Source organism: Stegodyphus dumicola, chromosome 3 (genome assembly GCF_044657685.1).
Source record: "Stegodyphus dumicola isolate Sdum_Otavi_A_Nest chromosome 3, ASM4465768v1".
Classification (NCBI taxonomy): Eukaryota; Metazoa; Arthropoda; class Arachnida; order Araneae; family Eresidae; genus Stegodyphus; species Stegodyphus dumicola.
This window is the reverse complement of record NC_140770.1, coordinates 168,798,985-168,823,602: the sequence shown is the minus strand read 5'-3', so window position 1 is coordinate 168,823,602 and position 24,618 is coordinate 168,798,985. Positions and strand designations below refer to the sequence as shown.

At 35.2% G+C, this 24,618-nt stretch overlaps 1 protein-coding gene across 4 annotated transcripts in view; it reads right to left on the bottom strand.

Annotated features, from left to right (window-relative positions):
• Positions 1–1,573: 1,573 nt before the first annotated feature.
• LOC118204855 (complement factor B-like) overlaps positions 1,574–24,618 on the bottom strand; it is a 122,757-nt gene continuing 99,712 nt past the window's right edge. For 3 of the 4 annotated variants that reach the window (XM_085813595.1, XM_085813597.1, XM_085813596.1), the window contains 3 exons: positions 22,668–22,841; positions 17,308–17,529; positions 1,574–2,050 (listed from right to left, as the gene is read on the bottom strand). In XM_085813595.1, coding sequence (XP_085669721.1) covers positions 1,845–2,050; positions 17,308–17,529; positions 22,668–22,841 — 602 coding nt within the window. In that variant the 3' untranslated portion in view covers positions 1,574–1,844. The remainder of the gene's footprint in view (positions 2,051–17,307; positions 17,530–22,667; positions 22,842–24,618) is intronic. The other variant, XM_085813598.1, reaches the window with a different exon arrangement.

Genomic DNA, 24,618 nt, shown 5'->3' with positions numbered 1-24,618 from the left:
TTGAATGGGTTTGTTGCCAGAAAAGTTCAAATGGTCACCATATAAAGCATTCCATTAGAAAGGGAACTTGGTTTGAGGTTTTGGAAAGTTTCTGGATGCTGTAAAGGAGTTTTATGTGCCACAGACTGAAGACAGAATTTCTAAATAAGGTAAGTGGATATTTCCTTTGTGTGGTGTGTAGATGCGATAAATAGTGCATAGTGCTTTTTTATGTTATCTCATTTTTGATCATATATATATATTTTTTTTTTGGCTCTAGTGTAGAATTTGGTGATCTTTCTATTTTTAAGTGAAAATAGATTGATGTGTACATAGACAAAGACAAGTGCACAATGTTGAGTTTGTGCAATGTTTTTTTAAGTGAAAATAGGTTGATGTATATATGGATACCGAGTTTGTGCAGTTCTTTAACTTGTTAACAGAAATCGTTGCTACACAAAACCAAAATAATAAGTCAATGAATTGCACAAACTCGGTGTCCATGTACCGCCAATTTTCGCCAAGGGGCACCCATAACTATATTTTGCCAAACGTCAATTATAGTAATAAAATGATGTAATCATTAACAAAACTGGGTTTAGTTTCATTATTTTTAAACTTTTAGCATTCTTTTATTCCAGAATTTTATAGTTGTTCTATGTATAAAGGTGTTTTGGGGAATCTCAATAGTACAGTTGGAAGAAATTAGTCTAGGGAGTGAGCGGTTTGGTTGAGCTAATTCCAGCAACCCCTCTCCTTGTTCAATTCTTTCTGCTTTTGCCCCCAGCTTTGCACACCGCTCTTGATCTATGCCTGTTCCAAGTGCATTCATCAAGGTTATTGTTAGGGAGAGGTGAATTGTTAAAAAGTACTGATTTACTTTAGTGAACAAATGCTTTCTCCTTTGAATTGCATGAAAGAAATTTCAAAAGTGTGTGAAATGTTTAGATATAAATTTGAATGTATGGAATTAAGAATGATTTTAACAATCTTTAAGATATTGCTACACATTTTCCCTTAAAATGTGAAGTTAAAGATGTTGAACTCATGCTAGAACAAGACTAGTGAATCAACCAATGAGAAGTCGATTGAATTAGAACAGAAAAGAAGTGAAAAAAATGAATAAACTGAATCAGAAATTTAAAAAAAAAAAAAAATACCACAAAGGATTTATCTAAATACTTTATGTTGTTAAGTTGGAAGCCATGGATTCAAAATTCAAGGGATTTAAAAAAGATAATGACAAATGATCATTTATATTCCTATTGTAAAATTTGTAAGAAAAAGAAGAAAAACAAATGATTCAGGCAAAATAAATAATCATAGAAAAGCCAGAGCAACAAGTCAAAAGTGCAACTGCAGCAACAGTTGTAATTGATGACAGATAGGAGTCTACTACCAATAGTGGAGGCAAATGAGAAGGCAATTTTTTGCCATAAATAAATTTTGCACCTATGCAACAATTTATTTATTTAAACTTTTCTCTCATTTGTTGTTGAGATTGAAATGCAACCAGCCATTTGGAACCTAACGCCATCATAAATCATTGATCCCCTGCATTATGGAAGTGAAGTTCAAAAACAGTACTACTTGATTAAAAAAGTTGCTGTAAATCATTTTATTTTTTATCATCTGAGTTCAGGAGCAGATGCAATTGTAAACATGTTTTTGTTTTGATAGTTAATATTGCTGGAATGAGAAGTATTCTCTACAGCTGGGTCTACAAAATCTTGCATAATCAGTCTAACAGTGCTTGATTAAAAGTACACATTTTTTTAATAAAAGTATATATACATAAGTAAGATTCTGTCTCTCTTACCAACATACATAAAAGTTTGAATTCATTTAAAAATTTGATTTTTTATTTATTCATTTATCGTGTTTGTGATCGTGCCAGTTATCCATGAAACCAGGTTCTGTACATGACTGTAAAATCCATAAGTATTTAAGACACCGCAACGGAAACCCCAGCTAGTGATCCCGACTTGTGTCCAGTAGACGTTTCCATCTGCATCTTGTTGTGACTGCATCAGAGGGCCTCCACTATCACCTTGGCATGTGTCATTACCATCTAAAAAAAGAAAGAGCAATTAAAGAAGAAAAACGAGAACAAATAATTTAAATGAAATGAAACTTTATTTCCATCTGAAAATATATTTTAATATTAAGTGCAGAAAATGCCTCTCATAGAGATTATTTAGTGTATATAACAGTGGTTCTCAAGCTTTTTTTTTTTTTTTTTTTTTTTTGCCTCACGCACCCTTTACACTATTGCTAGACAATCTTTACCTCCCTTTCCAAAACTTAAAAAATATATCTACATTTTTTTATTTAGATTATTTTTAAAAATATTTTATAAGAACAAGGAAATGTAGAGAAAATGTTAATAAATATCAGAACTTGAATAAAAATAGTTTTTTTATGTTCACAAATTAAAGTTAAATACTTACAGGTAAATAAGAGGCTGACTGCATTCCCTCCTTAAAATATGAAATTCCCCCCTGATTGAAAACCCCTTGGTATATAATAAGAAGTTAAAGAATTATTTTATTAATCATTTTGTGGAGGAATCCGTAAGAGGAAATTGTTTACCCATATGGGGGGGGAATTGCACTTTCTGTAACAATATTAAAAAGCTTACAAGAATAGCATGGAAAATTTCCTTTAACAGTACTTTTTTGTTTCCTCTGCCATTAATCAAGATTTTAAGAAATTTAGCTCTTTTAATACATTCACTGGTGAACATATGCTGCACATAATGTGGTGGTATTATCTAATTGCTATTCATGCTACAGTGTGTGGTGAGGTTTTGTAAACACTCTGTTTTCATGTTGGTCAGCATTGTATCTTGGATTGTATATGGTTGTGGTGGTAAATGCAATAAATTTGACTTTTAGTTTGGAGTTTACATTTTTTCTATTAATTTTTTTAGAGTTTTTCGTAATACAAACAATATAATTGGAAGTTTTTCCTAAATCTTAACTGTTTACATTTTGTCAGGCAAGCATATAAGTAAATTTAGTTCCTTAAATGAAGAAGAATAGGTCCCCCTCACAAATGATTCGGAATATTCAAATAATAATATACATGAAGAAAATTATGCAGAAATTTCAATATAACTTCAGTCTATTATGCTAGGATACATAATTTGGAAAAACAAGTCAACATCTACAAGATACTTTCTTTAAATTAGCTTGGCTTCTGGTTAAGTTTTGAATGTCTACTCTGGCAGTGAACATGTTAAAAATTTGTTTTCTCTGTTTCTTTAAATGTTTATTCATGAAATTAAAAAAATGTTCACTATTAGAAAGTTTAAAGTATTATGAATAAAAGTTATAAAATAAAAGAATAAAAGTAATTTCGGATTAAAGAAATTGGCATTTGTGACAAAATTATCCATGAAAACAGCCCAATGGCCTATTTTTCTCATTTTATATACACACACATATATATGTAAGATATAAGAAAATACGATAGCTGCTTTAAAAATAATTGGCAACATCAAAATTAACGATTCTAGATTTGGTGCTTTCCCCCTAAATTCATCTGTATCCCAAATTCGAGATCCTTCTAGTTATGTAACAACCTAAAATTAACCAATCATGACTTAGAGTCATGTATGCACCTACACAATATAAATACGGCTTAGCGAGGAAATATGATCTTTTTTCCTGATTTCTGCTATGCAAACAACTCTGCGCTACTGTGCTTCTCTGCCTAAAATGGTTACGTTGCACATCTGAAATCAGTGTACATAAAAATTTATTGTATTCAAGGATGAATGAAATGTAATTTGTCTGCCAAAGAGATGATTTGAAATGTGTAAAAATAAAGATGGTGATTCTCCAAAATTAGTTTTGTTAACGTCTCCTTCATGCCTTCACCTACACCTTAAAATATCACATTTAAAGATGTGTGGATGTGTACCTGTGCTTCACCGAAGGGTTATCAAAATTGTGGCTACAAGTATGAAAGAGAATTAGTTAATTAATGCCTGCATGTGCTAATCTTCAAGATATCTACAGCTCCGTGAATCTATGTGCGCAACCCGGAATCAGCGAGTCAACTACATTGAATCAAGTTACAAGTTTTAAATGTTTACAAGTCAAAATCCATTCTTCGAAATTTAATTCAGCATATGTGGTGATTTAATAAGTGACACATAATTTAACAGAAATATGAAAATGAAAAAAATAATCGAATCATATATGTGCTGCGAGTGCTTAAAAAGGAAAGCTGTTCAAAATTAATCCAGCGTTTGTTTACAGTAAAAAACCAAGTGTTTTCAGAGTGCCAACGTTTCAAATCACTCCAGTACTTTGAAGGTCATCATTCTTTCTGTATGCGTAGCAGCGATTCCATCATGTAACTTGTGCGTCAGCAATCTTATTCCATTCCTTTCCTTAGCTTCAGCCATTGCTAGCATATCTTCTATGGTCTGCTAGTCCGTCTAAAATGATGTTGCATTGTTAACCTGCATATATAAGAAATTATCATTAAAGAGTATATTGCCTATGAGGAATTACTCTAATGTGCCTGAAATTATGATGATAATTGGCTGAACTTGGTCTTCCTCGTGACTACAAGCTGATTCCTCTTACACAGTAAATTATGATTACATATATATGTACAGAAAAAGAACTTATGATAATTTTTTGTAAAAGGATAAGAAATTCTTTTCGCATAGTATAGCAGGTGTTATAATCCTTATTATTTAGTCATGTGAAATTTGTTATTTCTTTTAAAAAGCCAAAAACTGATGATTTTAGTTGGAGCATATGGAGGTAAATTAACACAGCAATCTATGAAATTATACAGGTTGAAAAGAGAAGTCTATGTGGGCCTCTTTTTATTTTTATGTACACTGAATGCCTGAGACTGTTTATCTGTAGTGCACATGACCAACAAAAGGAATTTCATTTTCTCTAATTAAAAATAAAAAGATTAAAAAAAAAGGTTAGGTATGAAATCTAACTTTGCATCATAGCAAGACAGAAGTAAATGTTAAGAGCATACAACATTATCTGTGTGATATGAATTGATGTTCAGAAATGCAGTGTTGAGTTGGAATTGGCAGTTATGTGTAACTGACACAAGGTCCATGACATTTAACTGTCAGCAGGTAGCCAACAGGGCATTTAGCTGACATGGACAGTTAACCGACAGGACACTTAATGACATGACATGGGCATTTAACCAACATAGACATTTAGCCGATATGTATGTTTAGGTGACACAGACAGTTAACCGACAGGACATTTAGCTAACAACACGTTTAGCTGACAACCTGTACATATAGGTCTGTCAGTTCTATACGAAGGACCTGCTTGCGAAATCTGCTGCCAATGACTCCAGTAGATTGGAAAACGCAGTAAGTGTTCCGCAGTCCTATTTAAAAAAAACCACGCTCAATAGCCTTTTTCAAGAATGGCAGAAAAGATGGGAAAGGGAAAGCACAGGGAGGAGAACCTACAAGTTCTTTCCAAAAGTCACGTGCTCAGTTAATACGTACAGCGGAGCACAAACTCAATTCTACACTGGCCATGGTCCCTTCCCACATTATCTTAAGAGATTCAGCATACAAGCATCAGATTTGTGTGAATGTGGTATGGCAGGTGATGCAGATCACTTCCTCTTCAACTGCCCACAAACCGATAAACTGCATTTAAAAATGCCAAGCAGTGAATACTGGCCGCAATGGGCGGAGAATACCCGCGGCAACAAGCAGACGAAAACTAAAATAGAGGAGGTAATCAGGCTTTGCTCAGCAAGATACTAAGAAATTCTCCCCCTCTCTTGAGAATTGTATCTTCGCAGCATAATTTTAATAGCAATTCAAAATACTACTACAACTGAATATCAACACTAGGAAAATAGCTCACCCCATAGAATAATAACAGGACTGTAAGAGCAAAACTATTGTAATGTAAGCATATTACTATCCAGTTTGTATGTACTTGATAAAAATAATATTGTAAAGCAGTTTAAATGATATTGAAAATCCAGTCAATGTGTGAATGAATTACAAGTTTAATTTTGATTATCTCAGTAAAAGTATTGTAAATATGAATTCATATAATGTTTAAATGTACACATAGCTATCATGATTTTATGTATCTATCATATGTAACTTGTACAAGACAATGATTGTAATCAACATATCTATGCTTATACACAGGTCTTGTATGCCCATGTAATATTTATATGTATATTTTTACACGGAGGAAATTTTCCCTTCTGCCAGGATGACTACTAACACTGTAAGACTTTTACAACAAAGTCAGGTCAGTGGTTATCTCAGGCGGCGCTCAGTTCTATACGAAGTGAGAGCCATTGTTCTTGCAAAGCAGTTGCAAGGATCTGAAAAGAAAGATTCAGAGCAGCTATATGTCTTCCTAAAGCATCCCAAACATGTTCAATAGGATTCAGGTTCGGTGATCGAGCTGGGAACTAACTACATGCGCTGAATTGCTTGCTGCTAATGATAATCATCTACGATGTGAGCCCTGTGCGTTAGGCTGGAGTGAAAAAAAAGGGAAAAAAAAATATTTCCTGACCCAATAAATGGTTCTATTCCATGAACGTAGTAAAAAAACTGCAGCTCAATCTCTCGTCATCTTCAGGTTCCACATAAGGTTAAACAGAAAAAATCAATGTTAATATTAATGAAAACGTCAAACTATTTTTAACAATATTTTTTAATGATTCTTTTTACAACAATTTTGTTTCCTGACCCAACATATGGTTGTAATTGGTAAAAAATGGCATTAAAAAATTTCAACTTATTCACTCGTTATCTTCAGGTTTCACAAGAGAACCGAAGAAATTCATCTTGTTATTGAACTTGATAAGTTCATTCTGGGACTTGATTCGACTGCTTAAGAATCCAACCCTGGCTTCTGCACAACATGTTGCCAATGATGCTTCTGTCACCAGTCTCACATGCCTATATACTACTTGATAATGACAAGGGAGCTTTCCTATTTCAAACTGAGAACCAACCACCTCTAATTAGGCTTATGCCTTCGTCGCTGATGTTCAAGGTCCCAGCAAATCATCTCAAAATACTCTTTGAAATTCAATTTGGGAAGCACAAATTATCGTTATTTTCATCTTCCTTCTTTCAGTGTTCTTCTCAGTCCAAGTTCACGAATATGTGCTTTTCGTCTTCAACATTGCCAACAGGTTGTTTTTAAATTGAGCAAAATAACACTTCTTCTGAGTAATTTCGTTAATGATTGCCTTAAAACTTTCTCTCGCAAAAATGGATTTTTCTCAATCATTCCGTGAACATGTGCTCCATGTGTTGCTCTCTCCACGTGTTTCTGTATTTTAAATCAGGATGGACATAAACTTTTATAACATATTCGGCTAGTAGCTGTTGATTCGGCGGTTGATACGTAAAAGCGAAGAATTCTGTTCGCTGTAATGAGCCATCTTGAGTGGGCCATTTTCCCAGTACTCCTGTTTGCTGACTCTGAAGGACATTGCCCCGAGAATCCTGTCTTAGAAATATCAAGGAGTTATTTTTGGTCAGTACTGAAGTCTTTTTACTTTTTTTTTTTTTTTTTTCAATTTTGGTTAGATCAACTGGAATAGGGACATAACTTATCACGGGAAGGGTTTCATATGTTTTCAGAGATTTTCCTATTCTTCCAGAAAACTATTGTGTCCCAGATGCATTTCCATCAATCTTCTGGAAAAGATGACGAAGAAGCAGTTCATTGGTGTGCAAAAAAGCCTGGAAACCAATGCAATTTATGACCAGCAAAGATCTCAAGACGTCTAATGACGGAATTTTTCTTCCTAGTGTTGCCGCTTGTTCCATCACATCCAACAGACCAATTCAGAAAGTACAATTTTCTGTGTAACAATGTTAGTGATGCTTTGTGTAATTTCTGCACTAGACCCAGAATACGGAGTTTTATGTCCTAGAACCAGGTTCTGAAAAGAGAACAATATGCTGTTCCTCAGCTGAAGTGCTGTAAAAAGAATTTTCCTTCTTCTTATACACTGCAGCTTTGCCCTTTCTCCCATTAATGTAGATGCCATACGAAGACTATTATTGGTATAGCCGTTGACTGAAGCGGGACTGTACCTTACGGCATTCTCTTTGAAGCTTACTTCTGTCAATAACTTTAACTGTAATATCTCTAGATACAATTGCCAGAGAAACTTACCTGAGGTAACTTAATTATGGTACGGAGATTTTCTTCCAAATTCTTGAAAAGTCGCAGAAAACAATTTCGATAATGTGTGACGGGTCCTTCTTGTTCCTCTTCCACAATAAGTCATTTCTGACTCAAAGGAAATGCTTTATGGGTAAAACTGTCTCTTTAAGCTGTACTAGAGTTCCAAAAATATAACAAAAAGATACACTTTTAGTTGATGTCATCTTCAATAACTGATAAAGCAGGGTTGAGAAAATACACCGAACAACCAACTAATTAACAATAAAAAGTCGTTGAAATTTCATGGAAACCACGTGATTGCTTACCCCAAGCTAGAACTAATAGTCAGATTAGAACCTATTCTGCTCTCTACTAGCATATTTTGGTATTTTGGTGTGGGAAGCAATTTCTCGCTTTAATAATGGCGTTTTTCAATAAGCAATTAATCAAAAAAGCATAAAGCCGTTAAAAATGTCAGTACAGATATTCATTTGAGATGGGGAACCTCAAGATGTCTTTTGGGCTGAAATTTGAACAGATTTTGTTCTAGCCCATTTGGAACCATATAATGACTTAGCTATATGAATTTTAAAAATAATGTTTTTTCGCTCCACCCTATTGTGCAGTCCAGCATTGTCGTCCTTTGGCGGGAAATCATCAGCTATTGCCCTGGCATAAGGGCGCACATAAGATTAAAAAAATTTCATCTCTATACCTGAGCATTCACGATTCTGCGTGGAAAGACATGAAGGTCTGTGTGTGCACCGAAAGAAAGACACTTCCTCCTTCGCTTGCATCTCTTTTACGGATGTTTGATGCGTGATAACAGGTTTCAGGTTCTCTCCAAATCAAATAACGCTTACTATCGCTTTGGAGGCCAAACCTTGACTCAGCCATAAAGGGAGCAACCCTTCATTGATCAGCCGTCCAGTGAAAATGTTGATGTGCCCACCTCAAAAGTTCCCTTTTATGATGTGATGTCAGCGGCATGCAAATGGCTGGTTGCCTCGTGTGCAGACTTCCTTCATGAAGCCTTCTACGCACGGTTGATGTTGACACCAACCTTCCAGTGTTTGCTACAAGAGAGGATCTGAGTTATGTCGGAGTTGCGGTTCTATTCCTTGGTGCTCATAGCAAAAAATATCGGTCATCGGCGCTCATCACAGCAGTTGGCTGTCCTTAGTTGAACCTCCTGAATACCGAATATGTGGTTAGAAGTTGTTGCCAAAGTCAATGAACCATTTAGCCATCTGTCCACTTCTGTCCGACGTTGTCCTGCCTGTAGTCTCCCAGTAGCTGTCTATCGCAGTCCTTAGAGCAAATGATGCCTGGAAATCATTATTATGAATTGGCTGTACTAGATTTCTTTACTTCTCATTTTGGGCTGTCATAATTCTTAGGATATTCCATTATGCCGTATCGGAAATTTTTATTTTTAGCCATGGATCCAGGTAGTAAAAATGCTGTTCTTGCTGTAATATCATCTTGGCTATTATTTGGTAGACGGATTTAACTCCTCTATCTTTAATTCGGAATAGGGTTATGTCCTCAGAGAGAGAATGCGGTTCATTATTTTTAAAGTCCACTTCCAAACCTGATGCTGACGTTTAACTTTCCATCAGTTTCGATTTTATCTCCGGACATAGTCTGGAGAGTAACGCAGGGCGGCGTCCAGATGAGTTTACCTTCGAACTGCTGAGCTGAATCTTTCCGGATGATGGTGATATTGGTTCCAGTATCGATGGCCGTATTGCAAGGAACTCCATTCATATGTCCCATGAAGAAAAGGTCCATTACTGCCGCCACTCATTGCAGGAATCTGATTATTTTACAGTCAAGAAATCAATATGATGACTGGCATTGCTTTTTTTGATAGAAGTTTATGAATGTTCACTGTAACTTCAGTAAGTCAAAGTCTCAGGCTCGTACTCCCAGACAGCGATAACATTTGCAGAGAGAATTTAAGCAGTTTGGGAAAACGTTCTTTAGAATTTAGTTTCCAGAAATTTTCAGGGACATCACACTTTTTAGTCTGGTAGAATGGATCTGCCTTAAGATAAAAAAATTCGATTTGAAGGTCGCAAGGCATCTCACTTACTTCGATCTTCATGGGGTTGTTTAACAGGGAAAGTTTTGTTTTTAGGAAATCAAAATCCTGGAACTCTTTCTTGATATCGATAATTATTTCATAAAACATACTAAAATTTGTTTCATTTTCTTCTTCTTTCAACTGCTGACAAAATGGGAAGTGTTCCGTATTATTTGCCTTCAGTGCAATTTACATTACATTAAGTTTTTTGCGAAAGCCATTTGTTTTCTGCCTTGTAGTTTCAGGTTTCAAGCATTTGGATAGGATGTTAAATCTGTCAGAAACGCAAGATTATTTAATAGTGGATTTCTTCGAGTTTTTCTTGATACTCATGCCCAATGTCTGCGTTTTGGAGGAAAGCAAGAATTTCATTCCTCAACCCACAAAACTGTTGCAGGCAGTTTCCAGCACTTAGCCAGCGCACTTGACAGTAAATAATATGTGACCATACTCAGCATCCATACTATCCAGAAATGCAATAAATACTCTGTTTATCTGGGCTTTATTGCCTACCCATATTAAATTTGTTGTATTTACAACAGTTTTCATTGTCACACTAAGCCTTTCAAGTTTTCTACAGAGAGGCTCGTGGTGGATAATGCAGTGAAAAAACAAACAATATATGCCTTTTTCTTTACACTGTCCTAACACAGTTCAATAAGCAAACATTGCTTTAGCTCCATGTGTTGCAATGCCACATTACATCCCAAAACCTCCATATTTAGAAATGACATTATTCAGTGCGTTGAATATGTCAGTACCTTTGATGCTAATTTCTAATAATTTTAATTCTAACAGTTTTTCATGAATTTCAAATTCTTCATTTATTGTTCTTACAAAGATAACGAGCTGGCTGATGTCAGCTATACCTTTGATGGCATCTGGAGCTAGAGAGTAAAATTCACATTTTCCTAAAATGCCCTTGTGAATATCTGAAACTTCACAACCCATATCATTAATTCTTCTATTTTCTGTCGAGACAAGGACACTGTTTCAAAGTTTTTAGCCATCTTATTATCTCCAAACGAAGATGTTATTTTTATAACACATCTTTTTATAAACTCGCCATCCCTAAAAGGTATTTTACTTTGAGCTAGCTCTAAGCATACCTCATAAGATGCCTTCAAACTACCAATTTTTGACGGTTACGGAAAGATATGCTTCTGTCTAGTAAGTTTCAGTTTCAAATCTTTAAACACATAACTTCTGGCACTTCCCTGATATTGGTTATATTTTGATTTTTGAAAACTGTTTTAATGTATTCTCATATTATACTCTTTCGAAACACTTGAGAACATGTAACACACTGTGGTTTTCCATAATGTTCAACAAAAAAAGTAACTTTCTTGCCACTTGGACTAAATTTGTTGTTTCTCATCTTCAACACGCCGTTTCTTTATTTTCACCATTTAGGTATTACTGAATGAAAGTGAAATGTGAAGAATTCACGGTCAACGGAATAATAACGGTCAAAGAGTGGAGCTTATTGTGAAAGTCCCATGACTTCACTTCACTCGCAAGACTGCACTCGGATCCACAAACAACCAACAGCTTTCTCTGCGTGATCTCCCTCTCTGGTGCCCTTAGTTACGTGCCATGTAACCTTGCAGACCCTCACGAAGACCATAATTCAAGATTGGCTGCTAGCCGAACATCGCTGCTACACGTTTTCTCCTAGTATCAAAAGGTTTCTCTTTCGCTTCCGCATGCTTCCATTCTCACGATCGTCACCACGCCACAATTCCAGCAAAGTCAAGTGAAAATAAAGATAATATTCCGACAAAGCTGATAACAACGCGCTTGCGCGATAAACTGGGCTATAATTCAATATTGCTATTGCTTTATTATCGAGGTGACCGTTATAGGAGAAATGAAGATTGTAGGGTGCTGCCATCTCTAGGAATGAAAGAAATTGTCGTCTGAGGGACAGCTTTGCCAATGTCAGCGGTTTCCCGCTAAATCTGTTCTTTTGTATTCCCTGCATTCACTGCTAATTGCATTTCCTTAAATTTTACTGAACACCAGCTAGTTCACCTGCCTGTTTCTCACAAATGCGTTTTATTCAGTTTATTATTTTTAAAACAGTAAGAAGGGCTTTTTTTGTTTGTTTTTCGGAATGTTTAACTAACATTTTATTTTTTAGTGCAAGGGCAAGTGCCAAGAAAATGAATAAGAGGGCCGCATGCGGCCACACAGGTCTAGACGCTGGTCTAAAGTCAGTTGATCCACTTGGCTCTTGCACATGAGCAGCTCTGATTGGGTGACGGTCTCTATGAGTTGCTTGCTGGACTGCCTCGAATTCTATGTCGTACACTAAAGCGCTGTTTAGATCCTTGACATCCGCCATTCGCACGGCTTTTTGTATCTCAGAGTCCGGATGCCATCGATTAAATGGTTCAGGGACACTTCATCGATTCTGATGGACAGTCCGAAATGGCGCAATGAGACAGCCTTTCAGCATCCGTGGCGAACTCCTGGAGTGTTTCCGCGAACTTCTGCTGGCAATATTGTAATTGAAGCTTGCTACAGTCTTTTAAACCAAGCGCAGCTCGAAGGTGCCGGATACCGCTTCGAAGTCTATCCCCTGGGTTTTCACCCGAAAACCAGGGACTAGGTATCAGGCCTTAGCTTGGGAATCTCATCCATTTGTGCCTGCCACTATAAAGAATTGAGTCTTATATAATTGCCAGAGCTCTTTCCATGATAAGTGGACAGCTTTAGAGAGGTTTGAGAAGGCATGGGTAAAAATTTAAAGCCGTCAGATGTGCTTTCTGCTGTCGCTATGAATTTCTTTAAGCTACCAATTTTTTTGGCGACAGTATATATTCTGTGATCCATTTTTTGTTTGGCAGTAGAAACTCTCTGTTCGATTTGTTGTTTGACAGAAGAAACTCTCTCTTCATTTTCTCCAACTTTATTTTCTACCCTGCCTATTCTGCATTCCATAGCCTCTAATTTGTTTTCTAGTATGGAGGCAATTTCTCATTCCATTTCCTCTTGAATAGCTTTCATCTCCTCTTCAACGGATTCTTGGACAGCTTTCATCTTTGTTTTAATAGCTCTCGTCTCTACTTTAACAGATTCGTGGTCCGTTTTCATCTCTTTTTTAAAGAAGTTAATGGCTCATTCTATCTTTTGTTGGAATACATTAGAGGCAGTCACGAACTGTGTTTGTTGCTCCTCAATCGCTCTTTCTCCGGCATTCAACCTTAGTTCTGACACTAAAAAACTGTTGCGTGAGTACGGGTTCGTTAGAGATTGAATGCGCGCAGAATCGATGGTAGCTTAATAAAATTTATTTTATCAAAAGAAACAGTTCACAGTTCTGGAACTTTCCACAAAAATTATCGTACGGCTGTTCAGAGTATCAGAGGGAAAACTCAGTAGTTACGCTTTAAATTACTAAAAACGTTCAACACAACGCAATGAAAAGCGCATCTAAAAGGCGAAGCTCTTACGGATATCTCAGTACTCCGAATTCAGCTCAGAACTAATAACTGAGAAACTGATGCTCTCTCCGCTCTTATATAGTTTTTCCCCGGCTGCGGACAAATCTCTAGTACTTTTCGAAATTACTGGAAAGCATATGAGGGCCGGATACTGTTACATAATTACAATACCCATTACAGTTATACAGGGACCGGACCAAAATGGCGTCAAGTTTGGCTACTTTTGGTGATCTCTCGCTAAATCTGTCGACAAAAATTAATCTCCATAACCATTACAAGCTTGACAATATCTCGCCAGTTTAGCGAGATAGCCATTTGCTCAATTGTTAAACAGACATGGCTTTGTACTTTTATTTCCCCGCAAAGGTTCGCTTCTTTAGATTTTGATCTTACATTATACAAAAAATACTACAATTTTACACGTAATTTCACTACAATTATTTATATATGTACAAAATCATAACCTAATTTGAATTTGGTTCTGCAAAAATCATGCGTAAAGCTTCTTGAGTTAGTAACTTAGACTTGAATCTTTCCACTTTAATAAAAAATTTGTCATCTTTAGTTAATAACATTAATTTTTTAACGTGTCAAAATTTTTGATATCTTAGTTTTTTCCCTTTTCATTACTATTTTACTCGACAGATCATAATACATTTGTTTCACTCTGCTCCACTCATACTTTCTGCATAAAATCATTTCAGTCAGTGCCGAAATTATCTTTCTCACTTCTAAAGTATGTAGGCTTAGGTCTCATTACTCTCGTAACTGATTTCAAAATCTACGTCAAAATATACTTTTGCGTCTAACTTTAAAATCCTTAGTTTCTTTAAATAAAGTAAAAAATATGGTACTTATTCGTAAACCTTCTCGTACGGTACTCTGAGAAGAGGTTTTTTTTCCCCCCCATATAAATATAAAAAATTTTACTTGAATTTTGTCGCGTATTTTTTTGTTTATATAGTCGCGTTTTCAGCTAAATGTGCTGTCGACTAAATATCTTGTCAGCAAAATGTTCGTGTCGGTTAATGCCCCGTTGGTTGAATGTCCGTTTCGGCTAAATGTCCTGTCGCTTAACTATCCGTGTCGGTTAAATATCCTGTCGGCTAAGAGTCCGCGACCGAGTGTCACACACAGTGAGTGTTCATTGAAATTGGTGTTTGGTTTCCTTGCAAACTGAATGATTTCAAACTTTTATTTAGTTACAATCAAATGAAAACCAAGCGCCGGCATTGATTGCTATGAATTACATGCTACGACAATTGCTAAGAGCCTTGCCATTCACAAAAACACGCGGCATAAAATTTGGTTTAACTTTGGGCAGTGGCGTAGCTAGGATTCCAGCGCCCGGGGACAAATGAAGAATTTGCGCCCCTTTTTGTGTGTCATGAATGGAAAACATTTCATTAAAAAATTTCGTAGCATCAATTTGGCGCCGCCTGGATGCTGCGCCCGGGGGCAGATGTCCTCCCCTTGTCCCAGTCTAGCTACGCCACTGACTTTGGGATTGATTTCCGAACACGATAATTCATCAAGTTATAAAGCAATTATTGCCAAAGAAGTTTTTGGGACCAATAGAAGCGACTCTGTCAAACTATCCGACTTATTTGCCAGGTAACTATTTTTATTCCCCAAACTGAAGTTCTAAAGAATCGCAGTTTTGAGCTCAGTTTTGGAAATAAAGAAGCTGGGATGAGTCACCTAATAACAATCTCAGAAGAAAATTTCCGTAAGGGCATCCAGGAATTAAACAGCCATGTTTTTTTAAATATGTGAACATACAAGGAAAGTACATGGAAGACTAACTTATGGAAAATCATGAAAAGTACTGATTAATATGCATTTTTTCAAAAAGTAAATTTATTCACAATTTCTAGAATTCGTGTTCTAAGGAACATTGGCAGAACAATTGGCAGTATTAGCAAATAGACATCTTACATTAGATATTTAAAATTAAAATTATTTGTAGTTTAATGAATTTTTTGTAAGATTCATGATAATATTAATAGTATATTTTTACAGTTTGAAAATTTGGAATATACTTGTGCGAAAGTTCTTTCGGCAAACCAGCTGTAACAAAAATATAAATTAAAAAATATTACACTCTAATGAATCACAAAAGATATCATTGGATGCAATTAAAGGAAAAGAAACCAACTAAACAACTAAAGAAACCTCTAATCATTCTAATTTGTTTTTTAAGCTAACCCATAAGCTGAAACCTAACCAGCTGAAAAAGCTTTTTAAAATCTCAAATTTTTGAAACTGCATAAATATTTCGGTCAATTTTTATAGTGCAGGAGTCAAACGTTTTGTGTTTTATATTTTATCATAAGTAAAACTTTTACTAAAGATAACTAACTATAAAAGGGTGGGGATAAATAGATTTTTGTAGTTTTTACAAAGCTTATTTTTAAAATTTGAAAATCCCAAAACATGAATACCTACGTCGTTTAAAATACACTCTTACACACACACAACCACACACACACACACACACACACACACACACACACAAAAAAAAAAAAAAAAAAAAAAAGACGCACCGAGAAGATATAAAGCAAATTGGACACAAATTGATATGCACACAGGTTTCGACGGAAAATGCAAATTTTTTTTCCCTGTCAATGAATGAACGGTTGTCGCTACAGCGCATCTGATCTGCGCAACTGGAGATTTCTTTAAGAGGAGAAATTACGATTCCAAGTCATAAATTCTTCACGAATTTCATTCCGTGTACTCTGGTAGACAGTAACTATGCCTCGCATACAGGTGCGCAAATGTGAGAATTTAAGAGAGGTCATGTAGTTGGACTCAAAGAAGCCGGTTGGTCTTATCGCTGAATAGCTCGACATTTGAGCAGGAGTTGAGGGATGTTGACGATCTAACGCGCCAGTTACACAGAATTTGGCACGATATCCCTCAAGAGAACATCTGCAACCTCTATCAATCGATGCCAAGCCGAATAACTGCTTGCATAAAGGCCAGAGGTGGACAAACGCGTTACTGACTTTTTTAATTTGTGAAGCTCTATTACTTCATTAAATAATCCAATTTTTCTCTAACTGCAATCATTTGTTTTTCTGTATATGTACATCACTTCTACCGATTTTCGTCCCACTCGGATAACTCCTTCTTGGTGCTTTTTTTTTTTTTTTTTTTTTTTTTTTTTTTTTTTTCTTCCAAGAGTGTATTACTGTTTGGAATTATAGTATGTGTATGACCAACGAGGCTCTATAAAGCTTTTGTGGTCATGGTATAGATATTTTAATGCATAAATTTGATTGCCAATGTAGGTGTAGATATTTATTTCTTTATGTGTAATTTAGGTTTTTTAGGCTTCTTGAAGTATACTTGAAGTAGTTACTTCAGTTAATCCCGGGAGGGGCGGAGTGTTGTCTGAGGTGACTAGGCTCCAGTCAGCTAGGATGAGTATCAGTCTAATATTCATTCTTAACATTTTAAATTTTTAATGGGCATCCTTAATAATTGTGTTATATTAGCTTGTTTAATAAGCTTTTATTCCGTTAATGATAATAAGTAATGTATATTTTATAAGCAGTTTCATCTGAAGACTGTTTTATGTTTCTCAGAGTTTTAGTGCTAAATTTAGGCTTACCTCCACCAGCACATAGCATTCTTTCCGAAAATCTTCCTTTTTTCTTCTTCTTTATAAAGTCCAAGCAGTTTTCTCTTGATTGCAGGGTAAGGATGACTTCTTTCAGGTGTTCCCTCGCTTTAAAGGTCGGCTTTTCTCCATTAGCTGGGTTGCCTTCTTGACCCCAGCCTGCAGCGAGGGCGAGTTCATTAGGCTTGTATAGCGGGCTGTTCGGGGGTAAATCTGGGGGGGGGGAATAGAGCATTTTCTAAATTCCGAAAGATTTTATAGATAAATGATATTTTTGCTTTAAACCCAGTTTTAAAATATGTGATTTTGAGATCTATCTGCAATGGAAGAAATTACGATAAAATTTCTACGGGCATACAGCGTTTTGAAGCAAAATTGATGAAAGGAAAATTTGATTCGTATCTATTCTTAAGGCCGTCGTCATGCAATATCCACAGGACAAAAGATATAAAAACCAGCCAGTAGGCATATTGATTAATTTCGTATTGATTAGTGTTTCTACATATAATTAAAACATATGTAGAAACTATAATTAAAGGAGGCAGATGGCGCTGTGCGTCTGACTTCCTTTTGAATTAAAAATTCTATTAGCGTAGAAGCCGCGAAGAATAAAGAAGGATAAAAATTTTATTGTGAAATATATATATATATTTGCATTCTTATAGTCATGTTTTTGTGTGAGCCGTAAATAAAACTGAATAAAATATCTTGGATTGTATAGATCTCCTCTGACAGGCTCTCTCTTTAATTATTTTATTTGTTTTGAATGTTTAGAATTTATTTGTAAAATTCTAAAGCGACAGTGAGATTAGATGTAAATTACATCAACATAAAATATGCATGTAATGGTTCAATCCTAGAATACGCTGCACAAGTCGAGACGTTGTTTACTTGTCTTAGGCTCGGACATGCCTTTTTATGACGTAATATTGGCTACGCCTCTTTTTTAAAACAAGTTATAGCTGCTTCATATCTGAAGAAAACTTAAATTATATTTTAACTGAGTTGAAATGTTAGGTTTATAACGTTCTGCGCGAGATTTTTTTAAATTATAAATCTACTTTTGTGCGTTGTGTGATACTGTTCTTTTGCTTAAAGAGCTTTTTGATCACTGATGAGTGTATCTGATTTGGTGCTTTCTGCAGTATGAATGATTATCTGAATCTGGATTTTTTTTTTTTTTATCAGTTGGAGCGAAAAGGTAAAAAAAAGCGTGATTGAGTGGTGTTTGGAGAAAAGTTTGATTGCATGATCGTATAAATGTCCAATTTGTGACACTAATACGGAACTAGAAGAGCGAAAGAACTGTACAGATAGTTTTGAGTGGATGTGTAGAGATTTTGTAGGCAAATGTAATGTTTTGTGCCGCTAAGCTTTTTTTTTTTTTTTTTTTTTTATGGCGACCATTGATTGTTTACATTTGAAACAGCAGACTAGTGGATTTGTTGCCAATCTAGAGAAACTTAGCTTCGCAACAACAAAGATAACGCCTTCATTTATTATTGCCAATTAAATCATGCTTAATCCTTTCTAGAATTTTTTCGAGGAAATAAGTGTTTAAGATTTACTTCGTAATTTTTAATATAGATATTTTGAGTTTTTATGTATTTTTGCCTTCTTGCGAAGTAAGAACTGAATTAATTGAATGAGAAATACTTCAATCGTCTTGAAAAACTGTTTCTTTTTTTGTTTTGTTTGCTTAATTTCTTTTATACATCGTTTTAGCTTTATTATAGTATTTGAATAGAACATGTGGCAACGATTAGATAATTCTATTCTTTAAATGATATAAATTTTGTGCATTATGAGTTATAATATGAACGAAATATAATACTGTTAAATGAATTTAGCCCCAGAGTGTCGCTATGATAAACAAATACTAGAGTGAATTTTAAAGACTGCATTTATTCTATTTTGGTTTATGCGCTGTCGGCGAAGTAGATTTAATTCAATCCAATAAGTTTAAATTAAATGCAAGAAAAAATGCGTATAATTTCATATTCCGTACAAGGAAGTCATGCGGTGTACACATCAGATTTTTTATATAACTTGAATCAATAAAGTTCGTTATGTGCGAGTTTCCGCATTTCTCTGATTTTTTTAACTGAAAGCAGATTGCTGAGTATATGAGCAGAGTTTATTCAATGTGTAGGGTTTATATTTATTTTAACTAACATTTATTTTAAGTTTAAACTATCTTTCCTGTCAAGCCTTACTTTCCTCTGGAACTGCCAATGCCAGAATATGTAAATTTGAGTAGAACGCGCAAGGATTCAAATTATCAGCGGAAGTATTCTGATTTAAATAGAAGGAAACGAGTTCGGTGTGATATTCTTACTTAGCGAGCGCGGAGATAGTTAGCGAGAATTGAAGAACCCCGCGTTGCGGCCTATGTGCTTGGCGGGAAGTAGTGGTAATCGTTCCAGTGAGCTTCAAGTCTGCTGAATTAGCAGCGGTATTGTAAAACACGGTGAGTTAGTTATTTTAGAGAGCCTCGTAGTTAGAATCTTGTCTTTACTTTCTTTTCAGGTTATTATTTTTATTTGACTGCCAAGTTGGCACAGTCTGTAAGCGTCAAGAAGACGCAATTGTAATTTATTACGTTGAATAAAAAGGGACTTAAACCCTTCACAAGGCTCTATCTTTTATACAAGCTTTCACAGTCACCTCTTGGTTGCGTGCAAGTTAGAGGCGCGCAACGTTATAAATGTCTGATTTTTTTTAAGTGAAAAGAGATCGCTGCGTACATGGGAAAAGCCAAGGTAGTGCGCAATGCCGAAATGGGGAATATTCGAAACATTTGCTAAATATCCTTATTTCTCACTTACGCCGGCAAATATTAACATTCAGCATGCACTAATGGTGAATGTTGACTAAAAATATTTTTCTTACTCTAAGACAAAAATGCAGCTTTTAAAATCATACTTTATTATTGTGAAAACAGGAGAAAGTTTAAGTAACAACACATGTAAATTAACTGTTGAACCTAAAACGAATAGTACATTCTAAATCAGAAATGAAAGAAATTACAATAAAATTTTATTAAAAAATTCTGAAAGCTTTCAGATTTTATATTACGCCCAAAGGGGCGTTTCATACAGTGTTGCCATTGGTCGCTTTGAAATCGTGGAGTTTGTTAATCAAAATTTCATTAAAGTTTTATAAAATATGAAATACACAATAAAACAAATTCCAAAAAAATAAAACAAATTCTGGATGCCCATAATCATTTGGAGAACTACGTTATTCAAAATTGGATGGCTCTAGTTACCGTTGTTTTTGACAGTGCGAGAAACATACATATAATTATGCCGATTCTTCATTATTTAATTTCTTTAAATATCATACAGGGCGATATTATTTGGTGGCAACAATTTGAAAAGTGATACAATGCTTTTAGTGATTTAACGCAAAATGCCGTATCGCGACCAATAGCCCTTCTGGGCTAACGCCTCTTTGGGCTAATAATGACAATAATAAATTTACACATAAATTATGTTGTAATGTTGCGCGGCCCCAACCTGCACGCAACAACAGTGGTGACTGCTATGAACTGGAAAGTACACAAAGTCTTGAGAAGGGTTTAAATCCCTTTTTATTCAACTTTAGAAATTACAGATGCGTGCTCTTGACGCTCACAAACTACGCCGACCCGGCGGTAAAATAAAAATAAGAAACTAAAAATGAATAATAACAAGTTACTAACTACGAGGCTTTTAAATGTAACTAACCTAACCGCGTTCTGAGATACAGCTGATATTTCAGCAATCTTCTGAATATTCAGTTGAAAGATTCAACTATCTGCCGAGGCAAGCACACAGGCCGAAACGCGCGGTTCTTCAATTTCTACCTAGCCACCTTCACGCTTGTGAAACAAGAAAAGCACACTATCGAACTCGTTTCCCTTCTATTTAACTCAGATTACTTCCGCTGATAATTTGAATACTTAGCGCGTTCTACTAAAATTTACATACTCTGGCATTGGCAATTCCAGGAAAAAGTAAGGCTTGACAGGAAAGATATCTTAAAATAAATGTTAGTTAAAATAAATATAAACCTACAATGTGATTAATCATTACACAAGTGTCTTCTCGGCACGTGACCTCCATCGCGGCAGAACAGCTAACAGGAAAAACTGGACATAGCATCAGAACTTCGCCTATGGATTTACGGGTTTTTCTTTGTCATTTACTGTTCTAGGACAACATCCTTCTCAGGGCATACTCGTCGTATGCCGACATTCTCTGAAAAACGTTAAAATTCCTTAATTTCAGTCTTGCATGGTAACATATATAGAAGTTGGCTACGCCTGATGTAGTCGGTTACTTTAGGCACGTCAATATCAGTTTTTCTTCTGGTTTGTTTATAACCATGGTAACACCTTTGGAAATAGCCAAACCCAAGTCTAGAGTAACGTCGTATCACCGGCTTTGTAAAACTCACATGGACCTGCTCCGACATGGTGACCCAATTACAAGCATCGCTGAGCCGAAGCAGCGTACTTACTACCAAGTACGTCTTGTGAGTCTCATGATTGTATGTACCACCGAGGAAACTACTCATGACCCTCATGTTGGGGGACCGTTAGCAGCTTGGTGGCGGACCCGTTAGCCGCACCCTGTTCGAGGAAAGTTACCGTCTTTCCACCGCTGGAGATGGACATTCAGAGAGGTGTAATTATGGTAACACAAAGATGGCTGAGATTATATTCACACTAACATTTTCTTGACTTAAGGCTATCCGAAGAAAATAATTCTTAAAGCGCGAGAAATCGCAAGAGAATGCTTTTGGTTACTGAACTGTTAGCTTTCTATTTGAGGGTATAGCGTCAACTGTATTTTAGTCCTCCAAATCCGCTTAAATTTCAAGTAAATGTTGCTTACAATATGAAAAACTGAGGAAGCATATTCGATAAAACATCGAAATTATTGAAAAAAAATAATAGCTAAAACCTGCAAACGCATTTGCCCATTTAGAAGAACGTAATGTTAAAAAATTATCGCTGAATGAGTGTGAAAAAGAAATTAAAAATATAAAAATCTTACTATATTTGGCGATGCAGTACTGGCTGGAAAATTTCGCTATAGAGTTCACTATTGGCAATTAAATTCGTCAGAAATTTTGCCATTCATGATCAAAAACTCCAGGTTTAACTTTTTTTTATTTTATTATTATTATTTATTGTATTTTAATAGCTAAATTTTTTATTGTTATATATGCAGAAAACTGAGAGTTTGTACTTTAGAAAATATTTTTCAAGTTCAAATACACTGACAAGGAAATGCTGTAATGAATGATATATTAACACATGTTTCTTATCAAAATGCACAAAAAAATACAAATATACGTACGTGCAGATGGCAAACAAATAGGTCTGACAAAAGCGTTGTATTCCATGGGTCTCTTTAACTTCAGAAGAGCAATATCATAATCAAAAGATTTGTCGTTGCGGTATTTTTCGTGAATATAAAATTTCTTGACACCAATCACTTGTGCAGAAGTTTTGTTGTTAACATCCGTGATACCTGAAAAATTATAATTAAAAAACACTTACTCTGCTCATGAATGGCGAAAAGTATTTATTAAGGGTTAAGAATACAATACAAGAAGAATCTTTAAGGAAAGGGTAAATTTAATACGGTAGCTTCTCCTATTTCTGCAAACAGTTTTGGGCCAAGCTGTAGAACTTGTCTATCTGGAAATCTCCACAAATCGAAATTCGTTTCCAGTCTACATTGAATATATATTTTATGTTTATATAGACTAAATTTCTTCCAAAAGCCTCTGTATCTCGAATTACAGGTTGAAGCTCAGCGATGCGACCATATGGAAAGGGAAGTTGTAGTTGAGATGTATTCACTAGCCCATCCAAACATATTGCTCCACAAAACATGCGCTAGTGGTTAATTTCTGGAAGATCTCCAGAGGGACTCAAATTAGTGCTATCAAACTGAAATTGACTGAAATCGATGCTACCAAGGCAGGGTTCGTAGCGGTCCTTATAAGTGCTTATAAGTCCTTATATTTGAAAATAAAATATAAAGGCCCTTATAGGTGCTTGCTTTTTCTTTAAAGCCCTTATTTTTTTTGTTTTTAGTGCTTATTTTTTTGCTTTTAGTGCTTTTTTTTTTTAATGAACGCACTATTTTTCTCCGTACCAAAGCCGAAACTAAATAAACAACCTTTCTTCCGAATATGGAATGTCAGATGGTGAATCATACTCCCGGAAATAGCTTTTCTTCTTTCTCTGCATTAACATAACCTTTGGTATGCACGAAAAGTACAGACAGGTGCCCGTCATTCTATTGGTCAAAGAATTGCGAAAGCAGTAGAAAATTCCGGTACGTTCGGCATTCTTTTCCTCCCACCCAAATACTACACACATTTGAATTTCTATCAAGATCTTAATAATTTGCATCCTCGTTCCGCTTGGTCAGTTCATATTCGTGTTTATTATGATCGTTATGCTTATATTATGAGCATATGTATGAATGTTTATAATAACATAGTTGCAGTAACTGCTGAAGTATAGTAAACTTTTAAAAATGTTTGTGTTTTAACACAGATTAGCTTTCTAAGGAATAATATTCGGAATGGCTTAAATAAAGGGAAAGTAATCGAATAGTAAAAATAATTTTGTTTTTTGGCCAATACATTATACAGTATGAAGATTGGGAGGTTCTCCCCTTTTTCCGCAAAATCTCGAATATTGAAACTGTTACAGTTCGCTGCAAAACAAGCAACGGACCTTTTTTTTTTTTTTTTTTTTTTTTTTTTTTTTCTTCATATTTTGATTCTACGATGCCTAAATATTAAGTTTTGTCAAGTTTGGGGAAAAACTTACCGAGAACTTTTAAAATCTATCTTTTTTCCAGTTTGAGCCAAAAAATTTCGTAATTTATGGTAATCAATTTTCCTTCCCTTTCACTTGCACGAATGGAATAAAAGGTGCATCGTTCATTTCTTTGAAATAATTTTAACAATGTGGGTAAATCATATTTGGCGTTATTATCGCTTATAACAAATATTCCAAATTTCAAAACGCGGCGGTATATAAATTCACATATATCTTCGGAAATCTTAAATATAAAATTCTAATTTTTTGCCGGTACACCTACAAGTACATCTAATTTAATATGATGGCAAAAATTTTATAGGTTACAGTTCCACATCTTTTTCCAAACATTTATAAAAATTACTGAAAAATACAAATTTTAAAAACAAATCAGAAGATAGCTGCTAATTTTATTTGAATTGAACCTTCATTTCGAATTGGGAAAGAAAGAATCTAGACAGTTTAAT